This window comes from Marmota marmota, unplaced genomic scaffold (assembly GCF_001458135.2).
Source record: "Marmota marmota marmota unplaced genomic scaffold, marMar, whole genome shotgun sequence".
NCBI lineage: Eukaryota > Metazoa > Chordata > Mammalia > Rodentia > Sciuridae > Marmota > Marmota marmota.
In genome coordinates, this window is record NW_025999943.1 from 11,511,648 (window position 1) to 11,527,759 (window position 16,112).

General features: G+C 33.6%; 1 protein-coding gene across 2 annotated transcripts in view; it reads right to left on the minus strand.

Annotated features, from left to right (window-relative positions):
- Rnf17 (ring finger protein 17) overlaps nt 1-16,112 on the minus strand; it is a 105,299-nt gene that overhangs the window by 14,934 nt on the left and 74,253 nt on the right. Inside the window, exons 23-29 of one of the 2 annotated variants that reach the window (XM_015499363.2) lie at nt 13,327-13,417; nt 12,069-12,184; nt 9,675-9,964; nt 6,700-6,863; nt 4,411-4,530; nt 3,389-3,469; nt 819-944 (exon numbers count right to left, since the gene is read on the minus strand). In XM_015499363.2, the coding sequence (XP_015354849.1) occupies nt 819-944; nt 3,389-3,469; nt 4,411-4,530; nt 6,700-6,863; nt 9,675-9,964; nt 12,069-12,184; nt 13,327-13,417 (988 nt within the window). Of the gene's footprint in view, nt 1-818; nt 945-3,388; nt 3,470-4,410; nt 4,531-6,699; nt 6,864-9,674; nt 9,965-12,068; nt 12,185-13,314; nt 13,418-16,112 lie in introns of both variants that reach the window. The other variant, XM_015499362.2, reaches the window with a different exon arrangement.

Sequence of the window (16,112 nt, forward strand, 5' to 3'; positions counted from 1 at the left end):
TTTTTTTTTTTTTTTTTTTTTGCTTGGTTGTATACTATCACTAAAATGAATGTTTAAACACCTAACAAGCAAACTGTTTCTCTAGAAATAAAAACATCTTGGATATAAAATATTATTATGTATATACTACTCCTCTCAAGGATTTTAAGCAGCTTGAAATGTGAAAATATATCTAAAATATTAAAAATGGAAGCAGTAGGCTACAGAATAGGCTATTTCTTTAATATGTTATGCTGAAAATATGGCTCTAAGTTTTCCATAAGAAGATATACAGCAAAAACTTCATAAAGTTTGAATATCCCTCATACTTGGGACCAAAACAATTCAGATCTTGGAGATTTTTGGATTACTTACACAGACTTTAATCCAAAAACTCAAAATGCTCCAAAATCTGAAAACTTTTTGAGTATGATGCTGGCACTCAAAGGTTTAGAATTTTGGAGCACTTCAGATTTTAGAGTTTTGTATTATTCCTTCCTGTCAAATCAAAGGAAAAAAAACATTTTGTCTGAGGAGCATTTTTTTCTATCACTGAATTCTACAGAGTTTTTATAACGTGCTTCCCTTGTTCAAACAATACTGGATAACATGGCATCTCATTAATTTTGAAGGTACAGAAACATTAATTAAATCTTAATGTAAATAAAGAGTTTTTCAGGACAAGCATGATGCAGTATATTGCTTTCTCAACAAAGAATTTACAAATTCTCATTCTTAGGTCAGATATATAGAATCATATTTAAGACCTGAGGTATACAATGTAACAATTTAATCAGATATTTTCTATTGTGTAGATTCTTATAGAATAAGTCACTTACTTCTTTAAATCTCTCTTCACAGTGTTCAAAAGTGCAGTATTTATGGTGTGTCATAAAATAGGAAAGTGACATTCCATCAAAATAGAGATGAACAGACAATTTCCCCCATGGATTTTCAGGCAATTCCTATGTTAAGTTCAAAAAAGGAAGATTATTATTTTAAAAAATAAGATTTATTTGATGTGTTATAGTCAACAAATATGAAATCAGGCTTCCAACAATAACAGTATGAGCAGATAGCTTGACTAATGCTCATTTCATAGAATTTTCTTCCTGGTATTTGACTTTGATTTCTGTAAAATATATTTACATGCCATAATAGTATAATGTTTTCTAGTTATTTATTAGAAGCCATATATAATTTACTATTTATGTCAACTTCAGACAACAATAATAATTTATACTTAGTAGAGGGGAGAAAAGGTGTAGAGGTGAAGAAATAAAGTTCAGTTAAAAAATATAAAAATGGCAGGAATCAGAAGAAATTAAGTCTAGCTGGGCATGGTGAAGCATGCCTATAATCCCAGCAATTCTGGAGGCTGAAGCAGGAGGATCACCAAGGTAAGCCTCGGCAACTTAGTGAGACCCTGTCTCAAAATAAATAATAGAAAAATGCGGGGAATGTAGCTCAGTGGCACATTGCTCCTGGCTTCAATCCCCAGTAAAACAAACAAAATACAAAATATACAAAATATATTTACCAATATACAAAAAAAATATACAAATAAAACAATAAAACAAAAATACACACACCTGAGAAGGAATTAAAACAGTCTAAAAGCAGGATTCATTACAATGACTTTTTAAAACTCTGACTAAAGGCTGGGGATATAGCTCAGTGGCACAGCTTTTGCCTTAGGCGTGAGGTCTGAGGTTTAATCCCCAGCATCACCAACCCCGCCCCCACCACTTCCCCCACCAAACAAATAAGCAAAAAAGAAAAAAAAAGTAACTTTGCATAAAGTCCATTCACAATTATTAGGTATTGATTGTAACCTTAGTAGGTAAGCTTAAATTTCCACTGGTCCCACCCTTGTCTAAATTCAATTCATCTTCTCACTAAGTTACAATAATTGTTTTCCAGCTGATCTCCCTGCTTCGATCTTTTCCTAAGACTCTGTCTCCTATCATCATCATATCCTGAGGGAAATACTAGATATATTTCACATCAGAGCCTACAGTGTATATATAGGCAACACAGGCCTTCAATGCAGCAGCTCTGCTATTCCTTTCACAGGCTACTGCTCCAACCTCAGAGCCCTTGGCACCTTCTCCAAGAACCGGGATGGTTTGTCTTCTCACCATTTTAAGATCTAGACTCAAATGTCACCTGACCACTGTTTTTAATGAGGAACCTCCTCCTCAGCAGCAGCACTTCTTTCTATCAGCATTTTCTGCTTTTTCTTTCAAGCGCTTATCATAACCCAATAGATTTTATAGTTTGTTTTTTCTTGTTTTCTGGTTCCCACCACTAAAATGGAAGCCCCACAAAGACAGGCATTTCTGGAATGCTCTATACTTTAAGTAATTACAAGTGTAGGACTGTATCTCCTTTAGTATATATGGACAAGGAGCACATATAGGCATGTTCATACACAGAAGTCTTTGCTATACTACAATGGTTCTTCTGACTATGTTAAGCTAAGCAGCAAAGAAAGTCACCTTGACCAACTGAAAAATTCCAATCTGTACCTTACTTCAGTGACCTGCCATGTAGTCTATGAGCAGCTAAGAGAGGGGCTCTTAGTACTGACATAAGCCATTTTATTATTTAATTGGGTCTGTGGTTCTTTTTAGGTCTTCATCACTTTAATACAAAAATACTTTCCTCAAACAACTACAGGTTAACCTTCTTATCATGGCTCAGAAACCTCTACTGGGGCCCAGCAACTATTACCTCAGTCTGCTGAATCCTAATCACCACTCCTCCTCCTCACAAAAGCCTCCACCATCCTGTCAGTTGTATATTTCTGAAAACCAACTCACTGTGCCTTCGTGCACTCACTTTCATGGTCAGGAGAACTCTACCTTTTTTTTTTTTAAGGGATACCTCCATTCTCACCACCTCTGAATTTCTATTGTACTTGCCCTTTTTACCCTTCTTTTGGCTCTCAGCACACTGCTCTGTGGTGTGAGATTTTTAGGTTTATGTCTTGTTTCATTAACTAGAGAAGGTCTTTGGGGATAGGGCTTGTCAATGACAGGCTTTCTTAGATTACCTAACACAGCAGTGTAAACACAGCAGTATCCTGAAAACTGCTGCATATATTTATGAACATCTTCAACAATGAGATATTGCTTCCTGTATCCAAGTGAGATGTTAATAAATACTCTTTCAAATTTCTGACTTTATTGGTTATGAAAGTCTCAGGTACTTGCTCAAAATTAAGCTTATTTAAAACAAGCCTAGGAACCAAAGTAGTAACTTCTCTGATGTTAAAGGATGATTCATATGCACATTTGAACACATAATAAGATGGCTTATCATAAAAATATTGCTCAAATGATGCTAATTATAACATTTTATGGCAGATAATTTAAACCAACCATATATGCTTTAGACACATTACCATAATGTGAACATCCACCTCTCTCTTTGAAAGCAGCTCCTGAAGAAGCTCTATTGCATCTGGCTGCCAGACATTCCCAACCTATGTGGGATTAATACACTCAGATTCTTTCACAGTTTTACAAAGTGAGACAAAGCATAGAGCAAATAAATATACAAAGAAGTAGCTATCAACAGGTAATACTAGATAGCAATATAAAACACATAAGCCATTTTCAGAAAATATCATTGGTTTGAGATAAAATGATCTTTAAAAAATAATAGTTTGAGATTCTCCCTACAGTACTCATGCTTTTAAAGCATAACATTTTTAAAATGAGTTTACATTAAAAACAAAGTATCACAATTTTAAAAAAATTTAAAAGACCCATATATCAATGCAATACTAATACAGGGCTACAATACATTATTCATTAGGGAGCAGAATTTGTCATATTTTCATTTGTTAAGAGATTCATGTGGCAAGGCAGTAGGACTTCCTGCCAAGAGGCAAGTAATGATCCATCTACATATACGTGGCTCCTCTGTCCCCTGCAGATCTTCTTGACGGCTATGTTATAGTGGACATCTTGACTGCAGTATCATGAGGGACCCGAAGTTCAAACCACCCAGCTAAACCACTCCTAATTCTGAAGCCACAAAAACTAATGTATAAGTTATGGTTTTAGATCATTAAGTTTTAACTTTGTTATGAAGCAAGAGATCATTAATACATTATTTTAAAATCTGACTTCCAGCTAATTTGTTGTAATTTTATTCAATAAAGAAATAACTACATTTTTATAATTTTACAATTTTCCATCTATGAACATACTATGTTTTCATTTACTCAGATGTTTTATATTCTTAAGTATAATTTTATATATAAAGACCTTTTAGCTGTCCTATTAAACTTATTTGTAGGTATTTTATTAATTTTGTTACAACTGAAAGGGATTTAATAATACATTCTAATTTCTAAAAAATATTTTAAAATATTTAAAATTATTAAGCATTACTTATTACAAATTACTATATACTCACTGGTATAGTATGATACAGCTGACAAGGAATACAAAACTGTGGTGTATCAGGATATAGTAAAATAGGGTAAAGATGACACTGTGGAATTTTCTCAGTGAATCCATGATCTAAATATTGTACCTGAAACAGGTCAAATAAAATTTATGGTTAAAATTTGTTACTAAAAGCTAGGGGACAGCTTTAATATTAATATTAACAATATTAATCTAATATTAACAACCACCACCACAACAAAATGACTAAGTTTAGATAGTTAAATTTGGATTTGAAAAATTTGTAGGAAAAAAAGAACATTATATTCCCTTATTCTGTAGCATATCAAATCTCATTGTACAAAGGTTTTCTTACACATAACCTATAAAACAAAACTCTTTTTAAGAAACTGGGCTTATTAGGCCTTCCTTAATTAAGAGCAACTCTTTTTCAAAATTTTAATTCAGTTTCTGATTTAAAAATAAGGAATGCCAATAAGGTAGTTCTTCTGTCTCAACTCAGCAAAATGAACATATCACATTTCTCCTCACCCTTCCAGCCTCTATTTTACATTCTACTATTCTGCATTCAGATCAACTTTTAAAAAAACTTCCACATGAGAGAGAACACATAGCATTATCTTTCCATGACTGACTTAATGAAATGTTTATTTAATGTTGACCATAGGATAAACTTGCAAGGTATCAGGTTAAGTATCAGTTAGGTATCAGGTTAAGTAATGAAAAATTCATGTAAATGTAAAATGACCAAAAGGGAAAAAAAACTAATGATTAAACTATCAAAATACTACTGAATACATTTAAAATAAAACTAAGGTATTATGACATTATGAGAAATTAAATAGTTCACCATCTTATTTATTTGGATTCCATATATGTAAAGCTCATGAAGTGTGATAACTTGATAAAAACTGAACTTCAATTCACTTTTGTAATAAAGAAGAAAAGGTAGGGGTTATCTGAATAACTCAAATGTATGTAAAAAGTGACTCACATGATTATAAACACATTGAAACTGTGGGTATCCAGTTGTTTTAAGTATTCACCCAAAATTTGAAACCATTTTATTTCCATCAAAACCATTACAAATTTGTAGTTCAGCAGAAAAAGTACAAGACAGAAATTTAGAAATTAGTCCAGATTAGGACTCCAATATGACTACTCACTGACAGGGCAACCTTGGCAAGTCAATGAACTTAAACTTCAATTTTTTCATTAAAATAGGAGTAATAATTTAGTCCAGGACAGTTGTAAAAAATTATAAAATATGAATTACAGATGTGAAAAAGCTAAAAAAAAAACCTTAAAATGCTATATAATTATTAAATATCTAACAAAATAAATATCTGACCAAGTAGAAACAAGACTTATTTTTTCCCCCTCACTTGAATTAAAAGTACACATTTCAAGTGTGAAATATCTTCATCAATTTTATTTCCTTACTTATATTCCTTCCCTCCATTTTATTTTTTTGTGGTACTGAGAATTGAACCCAAGGGTGCTCTACCCCTAAGCCACATTCCCAGCCCTTTTAAAATTTTATTTTGAGACAAGGTCTTGCTAAGTTGCCAAAGTTGGCCTCAAACTTGTGATCCTCCCATCTCAGCCTCCTAAATTGCTGGGGATTATAGGTGTGCATGTCTTTGAAGGTATTTTTTTAAAAGATATTTTTAGTTGGAGTTGGACCCAATACCTTTATTAATTTTTATGTGGTGTTGAGGATCGAACCCAGGGCCTCGTATGTGCTAGGCATGTGCTCTACCGCTGAGCCACAATCCCAGCCCCTTTGAAGGTATTTTAATCTATATTTTTATACATTCAGTATTCAATGCATGAAGCTGTTTTTGAAGATTTTGAATGAAATTTGAGTACTACCTCGCTATTATGTAAAGGTGAATTAATCCTTATCCTGAAAGGACTAGTTGGGCCACAAACAAATTTGCAAGGAGATCTAAACATATTGGAAAGCAAGTTTTACTTAATTCCATGTGTGCACACAGGACCACAGATTACAACTAAGTGGTCCAAAGCACAAGAAGTCAAATCCCTACCTGCCTCTGTTCTTCCATTATTCAGGTTATTAAATATATTTGAAAAGAAATCCTTAATACAAATAAAAGCATAATAATACAAATAAAAGCTAATGCATCTAATAACTGTACTCAACAAATACAAGTGTAATGTATCTAATGACTGAATTCAACAAAACGTGCTTTAATCAAATTTTCACATATCAAAAGACTACTTAATGCTACAGCATTTAGCCAGAACAGTTACAAAAGAATATTAAACTTACCCTGATAGTGCCACCTACAACTTCCATTACTTTGCCTCGATACCACATTGTATCTGATCCTCTCACTGCACAGGGTTCTCCCTTTTTCCAGAAATAAGGTTCCAAAAGACCAAGGTATTTTAAATTACTTTGAATTTCATTCATCATTTTTACCAGCTCAAATTCTGAAGAAATTATTAAAAATAGAAAGCATTTAGGAAAAATTTCCTACACTGTTCAAAAAAAAGTCATCACCAATCTTTTAATAACTTCATAACTTAGGTAATATAAGGAATTGAAAATCAGGCTCATAATAAAACTTTCATAAAATCTAACTTGGTCAGTATCTTCTATATGTTTTAAAATGTACTAAGCCCATATAAATAATTATTTTGATTTTTTAATAATATTTTGAGAGTACAAACATCATAAAGAGCTCTAAACCCATGTCAGGTAGGCTAATATAAAAGAACTATCAACTGGAGATGACATTTTGACAGCACAGCTAATAAAACATAATACAAGTTACTTAGATACAATATAATAGTGAAAAGTCTAATTTTATTTTTCCTACAGATTGGTCCACTATTTCCACAGTGACTATATATCCTTATAAGTGGTACCATAGAAGGCAAAGGCTGGAATCAGGTTCTATCCCAGTTCTACATTTTTAATTGTGTGATCTTGAGTAGTTCCTTTACCTCTCCATACACTTCAGTTTATTCTCTGTAAACTAACTATGATAACACCTACCTACATTATCAGCACTGCAGCAGGACCAGATGTAAAGCATCTAGTAACAGTCAACCAGTTTTAGCAATGACTAACATGTCAAGCAAAGCTTCTGGATTAAGTATTATTTTTACTACAGGTCTCAAACACTGTTCATTTCTTTTAGAACAGCCAGTTGCACAGATTTATTCTATTTTCCAGTTAAAAATAGTATTTATAAAGATCAACAAATGAGAGGAAAATGTCAATAAATTCATAGCTACCACACCCTATTGGCAGGTGGGCCCACGAGTTGAATTAATGGTGTCTAAGCCTGTTAAGTGCTGGAGTCTTAAGAGTTACAGAATATTCCAGATGAGCCCAGGTTGTAATTAAGAAGCATTTGCTTTTAAACTAAGAAGATTTCAGAAAGGACCTCAATTTCAGTTATTTCTTATGGTTTCTTTTCTTATTTCAAATAAATACAAACTTTAGTATTCTTTTTTCATAGAATCTCCAAACTTATATAAATGTCAGGTCTTTTTAAACTTGGAACCATCCTCACTTGGTTAAGTCCCAATATGGGAAAATAAAGGAGATGTAGTAGGCTACATCATTTTATGCTGATTTTGATCTACCAGAAAACTTTAGAAGCTATCTGGCCTTGCTCTTCTTCCACGCTGGGACAGTACTTTGGATGTTCAGAAAAATCACTCAAGTTTCTAAGTCTTAAATTCTGCCAATTACTCGTGGTTCATGTGTGAGAAATCCAAGAATGCTCAGAGGTGAACTAATTAGATTATGAGAGAGGTAGCCTAATCAGCAGATCAATCCACTGATATGGATTAACTGTGTGGTAATTGTAGGTACATAGGGTTGGATGGAGAAGTAGGTCACTATGGGCATTCCTTGAGGTTTATATTTTGTCCCTGGTGAATGAAGCTTTCTCGGTGCTCCTGATTGCCAGGTCCTGAGCTACTTTCTTCTGTACCCTTATGATGTTCTGCCTCACACCTTAAAGGCCCATACTATGGAGGGTGGCTGATTATGAACTGACCTTCTGAAACTATGAGCCAAAATAAACTTTGTTTACACTGTTCATCTCAGGTCTTTTGGTCACAGAAATGCAAAGTTGACTAAAACATTTACAGATGCACAAAAATTTTGGCACCATGGAAGGAGGGAAAATTCAGTGATAGTCCTGATATACCATGATTCTAATATTTAATCACATCCTAACTCCTTTATTGTTATTAAATTTCATTATTCCTATTCTTATAACCAGGCTGGACTCCTTTGTATATAAATGCCTATATTTGTGAGGTTTTAATTTTTTCTTTTGGTACCAGGGAGGGGTGCTTAATCACTGAGCCATATCCCCAGCCCGTTTTTATATTTTACTTGGAGACAGGGTCTTGCTGAGTTGTTTTGGGCTTCACGAAGTTGCTGAGGCTGGCTATGAACTTGTGATCCTCTTGCCTCAGCCTCTCAAGCTGTTGGGGTGACAGACATGCTCCACCATGCCCAGCTGAGGCTCACCTCAGTAACTTAGTGAGACCCTGTCTTAAAATAAAAAATAAAAAGGGATAGGGATATAAAAAGGGCAGTGGTAAAATGCTCCTGGGGTTCAATCCCCAGTACAAAAAAAATGGGGGTATCTACTTATAGTCACTGTTAATATGATCAGCACCCTGTCCCTAACATTAAGCTTGGGAGAAATCCTTTGGGATCCCATCTTCATATGAGAGCTTCCTGTTAGATTTCCCACTTTCAGTGAAGGGGCTTTGTTCTTTACTTCCTTTTTCTTGAACTCTGTGTAGTTATTAGATGAGAAGTTCAAGGTTTTACATCTTGAACACCTTCGTTGGCACATCGTATCTTCTCAAATTCTGATTTTAGAGCTTGATGTATTTTTTATTTTCGTATCAACACAGTAAATGTTAATTTAAAAAGAATTATACATGCATTTTAATGTATTTGGAAGTGTTGTGCAATCTTCCTTAATGGAAATTCTAAATTACTTTCTTATACTGAGAATAGCCCTAATTATAACACATGACATTGCTATTTTAAAATAATAATTAAAAAACTCGAATAAGTTTTATGTGCTAGGCATAAAAAGCACTTTGCCATGTTTTCTATGAAATAATTTAATCCTCCTAACAGCCCTATAAAAAGAGGTTAAATACTTGACCATGTATTCTGGTTGTCACTATCTCACTGGAGAACTTGAGCTGCTAGGACCACTGTTACTGATGAATCCTTTATAACATAAAAGAGCTTACCTGATAATTTAGGTACTACGAATATAGTTCCATCATCACCAATGCAGCTGACTACTGCCTCAAATACTTTCATATTAGGAATAACTGGTGGTTTATAGCACCCAATGGCTCTTGGCTCTGAAATCTGCTCCTTAAATTCAGATACCTTGTGTTCACTGATTGAATCAGTAGCTTTTTTCTCAGAGTCAAAGTTAATTTTAATACACTTAGTGGTAACTATTAAATCTTCTTGTCCCAGGGGGATCTGCAGAGACTTCTCAGATGAATGGCTGTTATTTGATTTATTAATTCTGTAACATCCAAAAAAGAACATATCTAAACAGGAGCAAGTATAAAAATCTGGGGAAAACAATATAAAAATAATCTTTCAAATATATTTAACATTTAAAGAAAATATTTGCTCTTGTCTAGGGTATACTAGTCTAATTTGTTACATGGAAATGAGCATTATTTAAGTTACAGTGAAAGTTATTTTAAGTTATAAATGAGACTAATGAGGAAAAAAGCAGTATAATTTCACTTTAATGTTTTAAAGTACTATCTGATATTTATACACTATTCTTTCATAAAATCTCCTAAGAAGTATATCCTCAGTATTGTACAATGGAGCTAAATGGTGGATTGGGAGTTCAAAGCCAACCTCAGCAAAGAAACAAGGTGCTAAATAAGCATCTCAGTGAGACCCTGTCTCGAAATAAAATACAAAATAGGGTTGGGGATGTGGCTCAGTGGTTGAGTGCCCCTAAGTTCAATCCCCAGTACCCAATCAATCAATCAATCAATCCATAATACCTCCAAGTTGATCCTAGTTTAGTCCATAGTAGAACACACGTAGAACACACATAAAATAATATAAATACAGATCTCTTAAAACAATGACTCAGATACTAGGTATTGGTAGCAATATGCTATTTTCAATTTTGTTTACTTCATGATATCTCTTCCATTTAAAGGAAAAGCATGCTACCGTACAAAAAACTAAAATCACAGAGGCAGTATTAACATTGGTTGCGTTTTAGTAGAATTGCAGTCAAAATTTTGTTCCTTCTAGTTTCCTGTGCTTTTCCTTTAACAGTATTCATAAAGTTATTACTTAATGCCCTCAACTAACTTCTCCCTCTCACTGTCTTAAGATAGCTAGTAGTTTCATTGCTGCTACAGCAGTAAAAAATAATCAAACAACAACAATTAAAAAAAAAACACCTCAAAATTGGTGACGGACAATGCTGGTAGTATTAACTTGTCTAGAAGTTTTCATTTCAATTCATTTCTTTTGCCAAGGAGTTACTTAAACCTAAAGTATATGAACGAACCCCCAAGAGAAGCACATTAAAGATATAGAGCCTGAGCCTGATGCAGTGGCATGTGCCTATAATCCCAGAGGCTCGGGAGGTTGAGATAAGAGGATTGTGAGTTCAAAGCCAGCCTCAGTAAAAGTGAGGCACTGAGCAACTCAGTGAGACCCTGTCTCCAAATAAAATACAAAATAGGGATGAGGATGTGGCTCAGTGGTTGAGTCGCCTGTGAGTTCAATCCCTGGTACACCTTCCGCTCCCCCTCCAAAAAAATATGTGGAGTCTGTGCGCCAGGGTTCAGGCAACTTAGGTTGAATCTACTGCACCTGGCCAGCTACTGCAGGCCCCATTTTATTTTTGATTTCTTGTTTTCTCTTTCTATTTCATCAGGTAACCACATACATTTTGTGACATGTATGGCACAAAAGTGGCTGCTTGAAACATATCTGCAATTTCAACCTACTTCCACAACTGGAAGGAAGATAAAGGAATAAGCTAGGGTTGTAGTAATATCCCAATCCTTCTCCCTGCGACCCAAAGTTGCTTAAACCTCAAACTTAGACCCAAAAGGATCTTTAAATGTAAATGTTGTTCAATTACTTTTTTGTTATTTGTTTCTATTTTACATAAATATATATTGTATATACCAACTACCATTTCGAACACAAAGCTCAAAGATTTCTGTCTAACCAAAGCATGCCAAGGGGCTCAGTCAGATCTGGTACCTACTATATTTTTGTTCCCTTTTCCTTTGGTTTAGAATGTAAATATCAAAGAAAAAGAGAAAGTACAAAAGCCAGAACATATGCAAGCTGTTTGACCTGAATAGAGAAATAAATAATTCTGAAGAAATTGTTGTCTCCTCAGAGATTAATTTTTAAATTATCTTTAAGAGCAAATAAGATACAATTTAGATTTCTATTTTTCTGAACTAGGGATTGAACCCAGGCCCTTGCACATGCTAGGCTAGTGCTCTACTACTGAGTTACATCCACAGCCCTGCAATTCATATTTGAAAGCACACCTATATAAAAACTTACACAGGTAAATAAGAAGTATCTATCACAAACTGATATCAAAAATTTGAAAAAGTCTGTACCTTCTTTCTCTCAAAGCCAAACCTTTTTTAATCAGATATTTAGAAACATCGACACGCTCTCCTTTTTCATCTCTGCAGAAAATTTTCACAGGTAATGGCCATGTTGTGTTGCTTTCCTGTAGTGATTTAAGAGTACAGTAAATAAAAGACACAAAAGAAAAATATTTTGATAAATAGTGTACTTTTCTCAGGCATTTCTTCTATATTTCTCTAAGCAAGCCAAAGAAGTTTCCCAACTGAGTAAAGATATGTTGATATCTAAATATATCGAGGAAAAATAGCATGGGAAAGATCAATGGGGACAGATATTTGTTTTATGAAATATATGAGGAATATAAATTTTACTGCCAAGGTAAAATTTAACTAAAGAAACGAAAAAAAAGGGAAACAAAATGAAAAAAAAATTTTCCAACCCAAACGAGGGGGAAAGACACCACCACTTAATATGTTTTTCTATTCCCCTAAACTCTTTGTCAATTATAGAATTAAAATATACTTTCCAAGGTGTGCCTTTTTTCCTACAGAAAGCAAAATATCTACAAGCCATAAATTCTGTTTCATATGGAAAAAGTTATAAAAATGAGGGAATTAGGAGCTCTGTAATCCCAGCAGTTCGGTAGGCTGAGGCAGTAGGATCACAGGTTCAAAGCCAGCCTCAGCAAAAGCAAGGTGCTAAGCAACTAGGACTCTGTCTCTAAATAAAATACAAAATAGGGCTGGGGATAGGTATGCTCAGTGGTTGAGGTCAATCCCTGGTACTCCACAAAAAATTATACACAGAAAAAGTTAACATGGAAAAATGATAAAATTCTGATAATTAATGCAGTAAAACATTTAAATTAGAAAAAATAGGGAATACAAAGAATATTTTTAAATATTCTGAAAAAATAAGTGCTTATTCTCAATTCCATACTCAAAAATATATATTTTATGACTTACAGTGAATTTTGACTTATCTAGAAGCCCAATTTTCCACTTTAATAAAAGAATATTAGAAGACTTCAGAAATATGCTCTAGCATAAACATGTTATATTTTATCATGCAAATTATCAACTTAATATTACATTAGAAATATCTTGATTTATTTATATAATCATTTGTGTATATCTACTATCAAATAGGCATTGTACCTTGAAATAAGACCAACAAAGTTCACTACAAAATCCAAAAAAGCATTTTCTCAAGAAAATTGATGAAAACATTAATGAAATGATTAATCAATATATATCATTTGTAACTGTTAACCTTACTACCCACCTGTAAAGTTATGGTTGCTATCGCTCCAGTGAGGTACAATGAAAGACAGTCACAAGCTGTTGCTGTCCACTTGTCACTCCCACCAGTTGGTCTAAAACAAAAATTAATGACAACTTGTTTTATAACAAATATTATACAATATTGATATATACAAGAAATATTATACATAAGCACATAGTTTGAACCAACTGAATATGTAGTGAGAAATAAATTTGAACATGGATTCATGTTATCTTCACAATTCTTTTCCCTATTTTCATAGCCTTTTGTTCATCCCTCTACTTAGAATCCATGCTACATGCTAACTTATTTATGTATACCTGGTTCTACAGTTTAACTGAAGATATCTAAAAGTCGATAACATTTTAAATATTCTTCATCATTAAATATTCAGGTGTGTGAACGAGATGAGACATCAGGGATGGTGTACTCTTCCATCATCATATTCCCTAACATCTAGCACAGTGCCTGGCACACAGAAAGTGCTCTGGAAATATTTAATAAAACAAAAACAAAAACATTCCTTTGCAATGATGATTATGCTGTCCACTTTGGGAAGTATTCTGTAATTCAGTTTGAATCACTACCCATAAATATGAGCCTCAACAGTTTATAAAATTTTACTTTTAATCGCAGTTTTTAATTGTTGACTTATTGATTCAACAAAATTACTCATATTGATATAGTCATGCAATTTTGAATGACTAGAAATATCATAATTTTGGACAAAAACTAAATGGCAAAATAATGTATACTAAAATATGTTCAATAAAGTTTTAGCAAATAAATGAAAAGCAGGGTATATAACATCATCATTCATTTTAGTTTGCAGAATTAAAACTGAGTGACTTTAGAAGTTTCTAACCATCAAGTCTACCCCCAAGAATAAGGAAGAGATTATATGTAAATCAGGCAGGATCCTAAACATAGTTTCTAAATCCAGAATCTCAATGAACTGAACTTAGTTGATGAATTGAGTAAATAACATGGTCAGTTTTATCATGGTAAATGGTTTATAAAAGTGAACTCACCTGTCAACTGGACATGGGGCTTTATCAAATTGGAGTTGGTAAGTATGCCAACACTTAATTTATTAAGACCAACCAGTGTTATGAGCTAAGAAGTTTAAACTATTAGTAACTCCCAGAATTAGTTATGTTTTAATATTTACAATTGCACTGCCAGGAACAGTGGTGCATGCCTGTAAGCCTGGTGAATTGGTAGGCTTAGGCAGGAGGATCACGTTTGTGGCCAGCCTCAGCAATTTAGCAAGATCCTGTCTCAAAAAATAATAAGGGCTGGGGATGTCGCTCAGTGATAAAAGCACCCCTGGGTTCAATCAATCCCAAGTACTGCCCCTTGCTATTCATGGGGGGTTGATTCCAGGACTCCTGCAGAAACCAAAACCCTAGAGACCACAGCTCCACTTCTTTACGCCATCTTTTAACCTCTGGTTCTAGAAACCCTAATTAAAAATCAATTCTGTGTTTTGTAGTAAATCTGACAGTAATTCTATCTCCAGTGGCAGTGGCAAGATGAATAGTATGCACAAGCCCCTTATGTCAAATGGTATATTATCTAACATACCCCCATATTTACTTTAAACATCTCAAGATGACTTAAAATAGCATGTATAATGTAAATGCTATGCAGCTGTTAGACTGTATTGTTTAGGGAATGAAAAGAAAAAAATCTGTACATGTTCTGTATAGATACTATTTTTTTATAACATTTCAATCTGAAGTTGTGGAACCTGCAGATATGCAGGGCCAACTCTATTATGATATATATATTAAAAAATCAGTGTATTATTAAGATTTTCCTATTATTATTTTTTAATGTTAATTTTTTAGTTATAGGCGGACACAATATCTTTATTTTATATTTATGTGGTGCTGTGGATCAAACCCAGTGCCTCACGAATGCTAGGCTCTACCTCTGAGCCACAACCCCAGCCTCTATTATTATTATTTTTAATGTATTTTTTAGTTGTAGATGGACACAATACCTTTATTTATTTATTAATTTTTATGTGCTGAGGATCGAGCCCAGTGCCTCACATGTGCTAGGCAACCACCCTACCACTGAGCCACAACCCCAGTCCACAACACCTTTATATTTATGTGGTGCTGGGGATTGAACCCAGTGTCTCACAAGTATTCTACCACTGAGCCACAACCCAGCCCTATTATTTATTATTGATACACATAGATATTAGCTTTTGAACATCTGAAGGTATTTACTGTAATACTTAAAAAATTTAGGGATGTGGAATTTCATTTGGGGAAGACAAAAATTTTCAGGAGATGGATGGTGATAAAAGTTATACAGCAATGTGAATTTTAAGATCAGAAAACTGTACACTTAAAAATGGTCAAAAGGGCAAATTTTATGTGATGCCATTTTATTACAATTAAAAAAAAACTACAGAAAAAATATTTCTTGGAATAGTAGCAAAACATAGTGGGGCCAGAGTTTCAGTTCTAAATTCAGATCCTGTTTATAATTCTAGCTCAACAATTGAATTGATGTTTTAATTGGATAATAAAATATTTAACCTCTTGAAGATTCAATTTCCTTACCTCTAACACCTTATCTATAGTTTAAGGTATGTTGTGAACATTAAGATTAGGGTTAACAATCATTAGAATTCTCAATGATAACATTATTCTATCCAAGTCCATAAGATACTATTAAAAGGTATGTCAGGAACTGTCTATAAGATTAGGTACAATCAGGAAATTGCTAGAATTCTGTTCAATAACAATATTCTAATTGAACCTAAT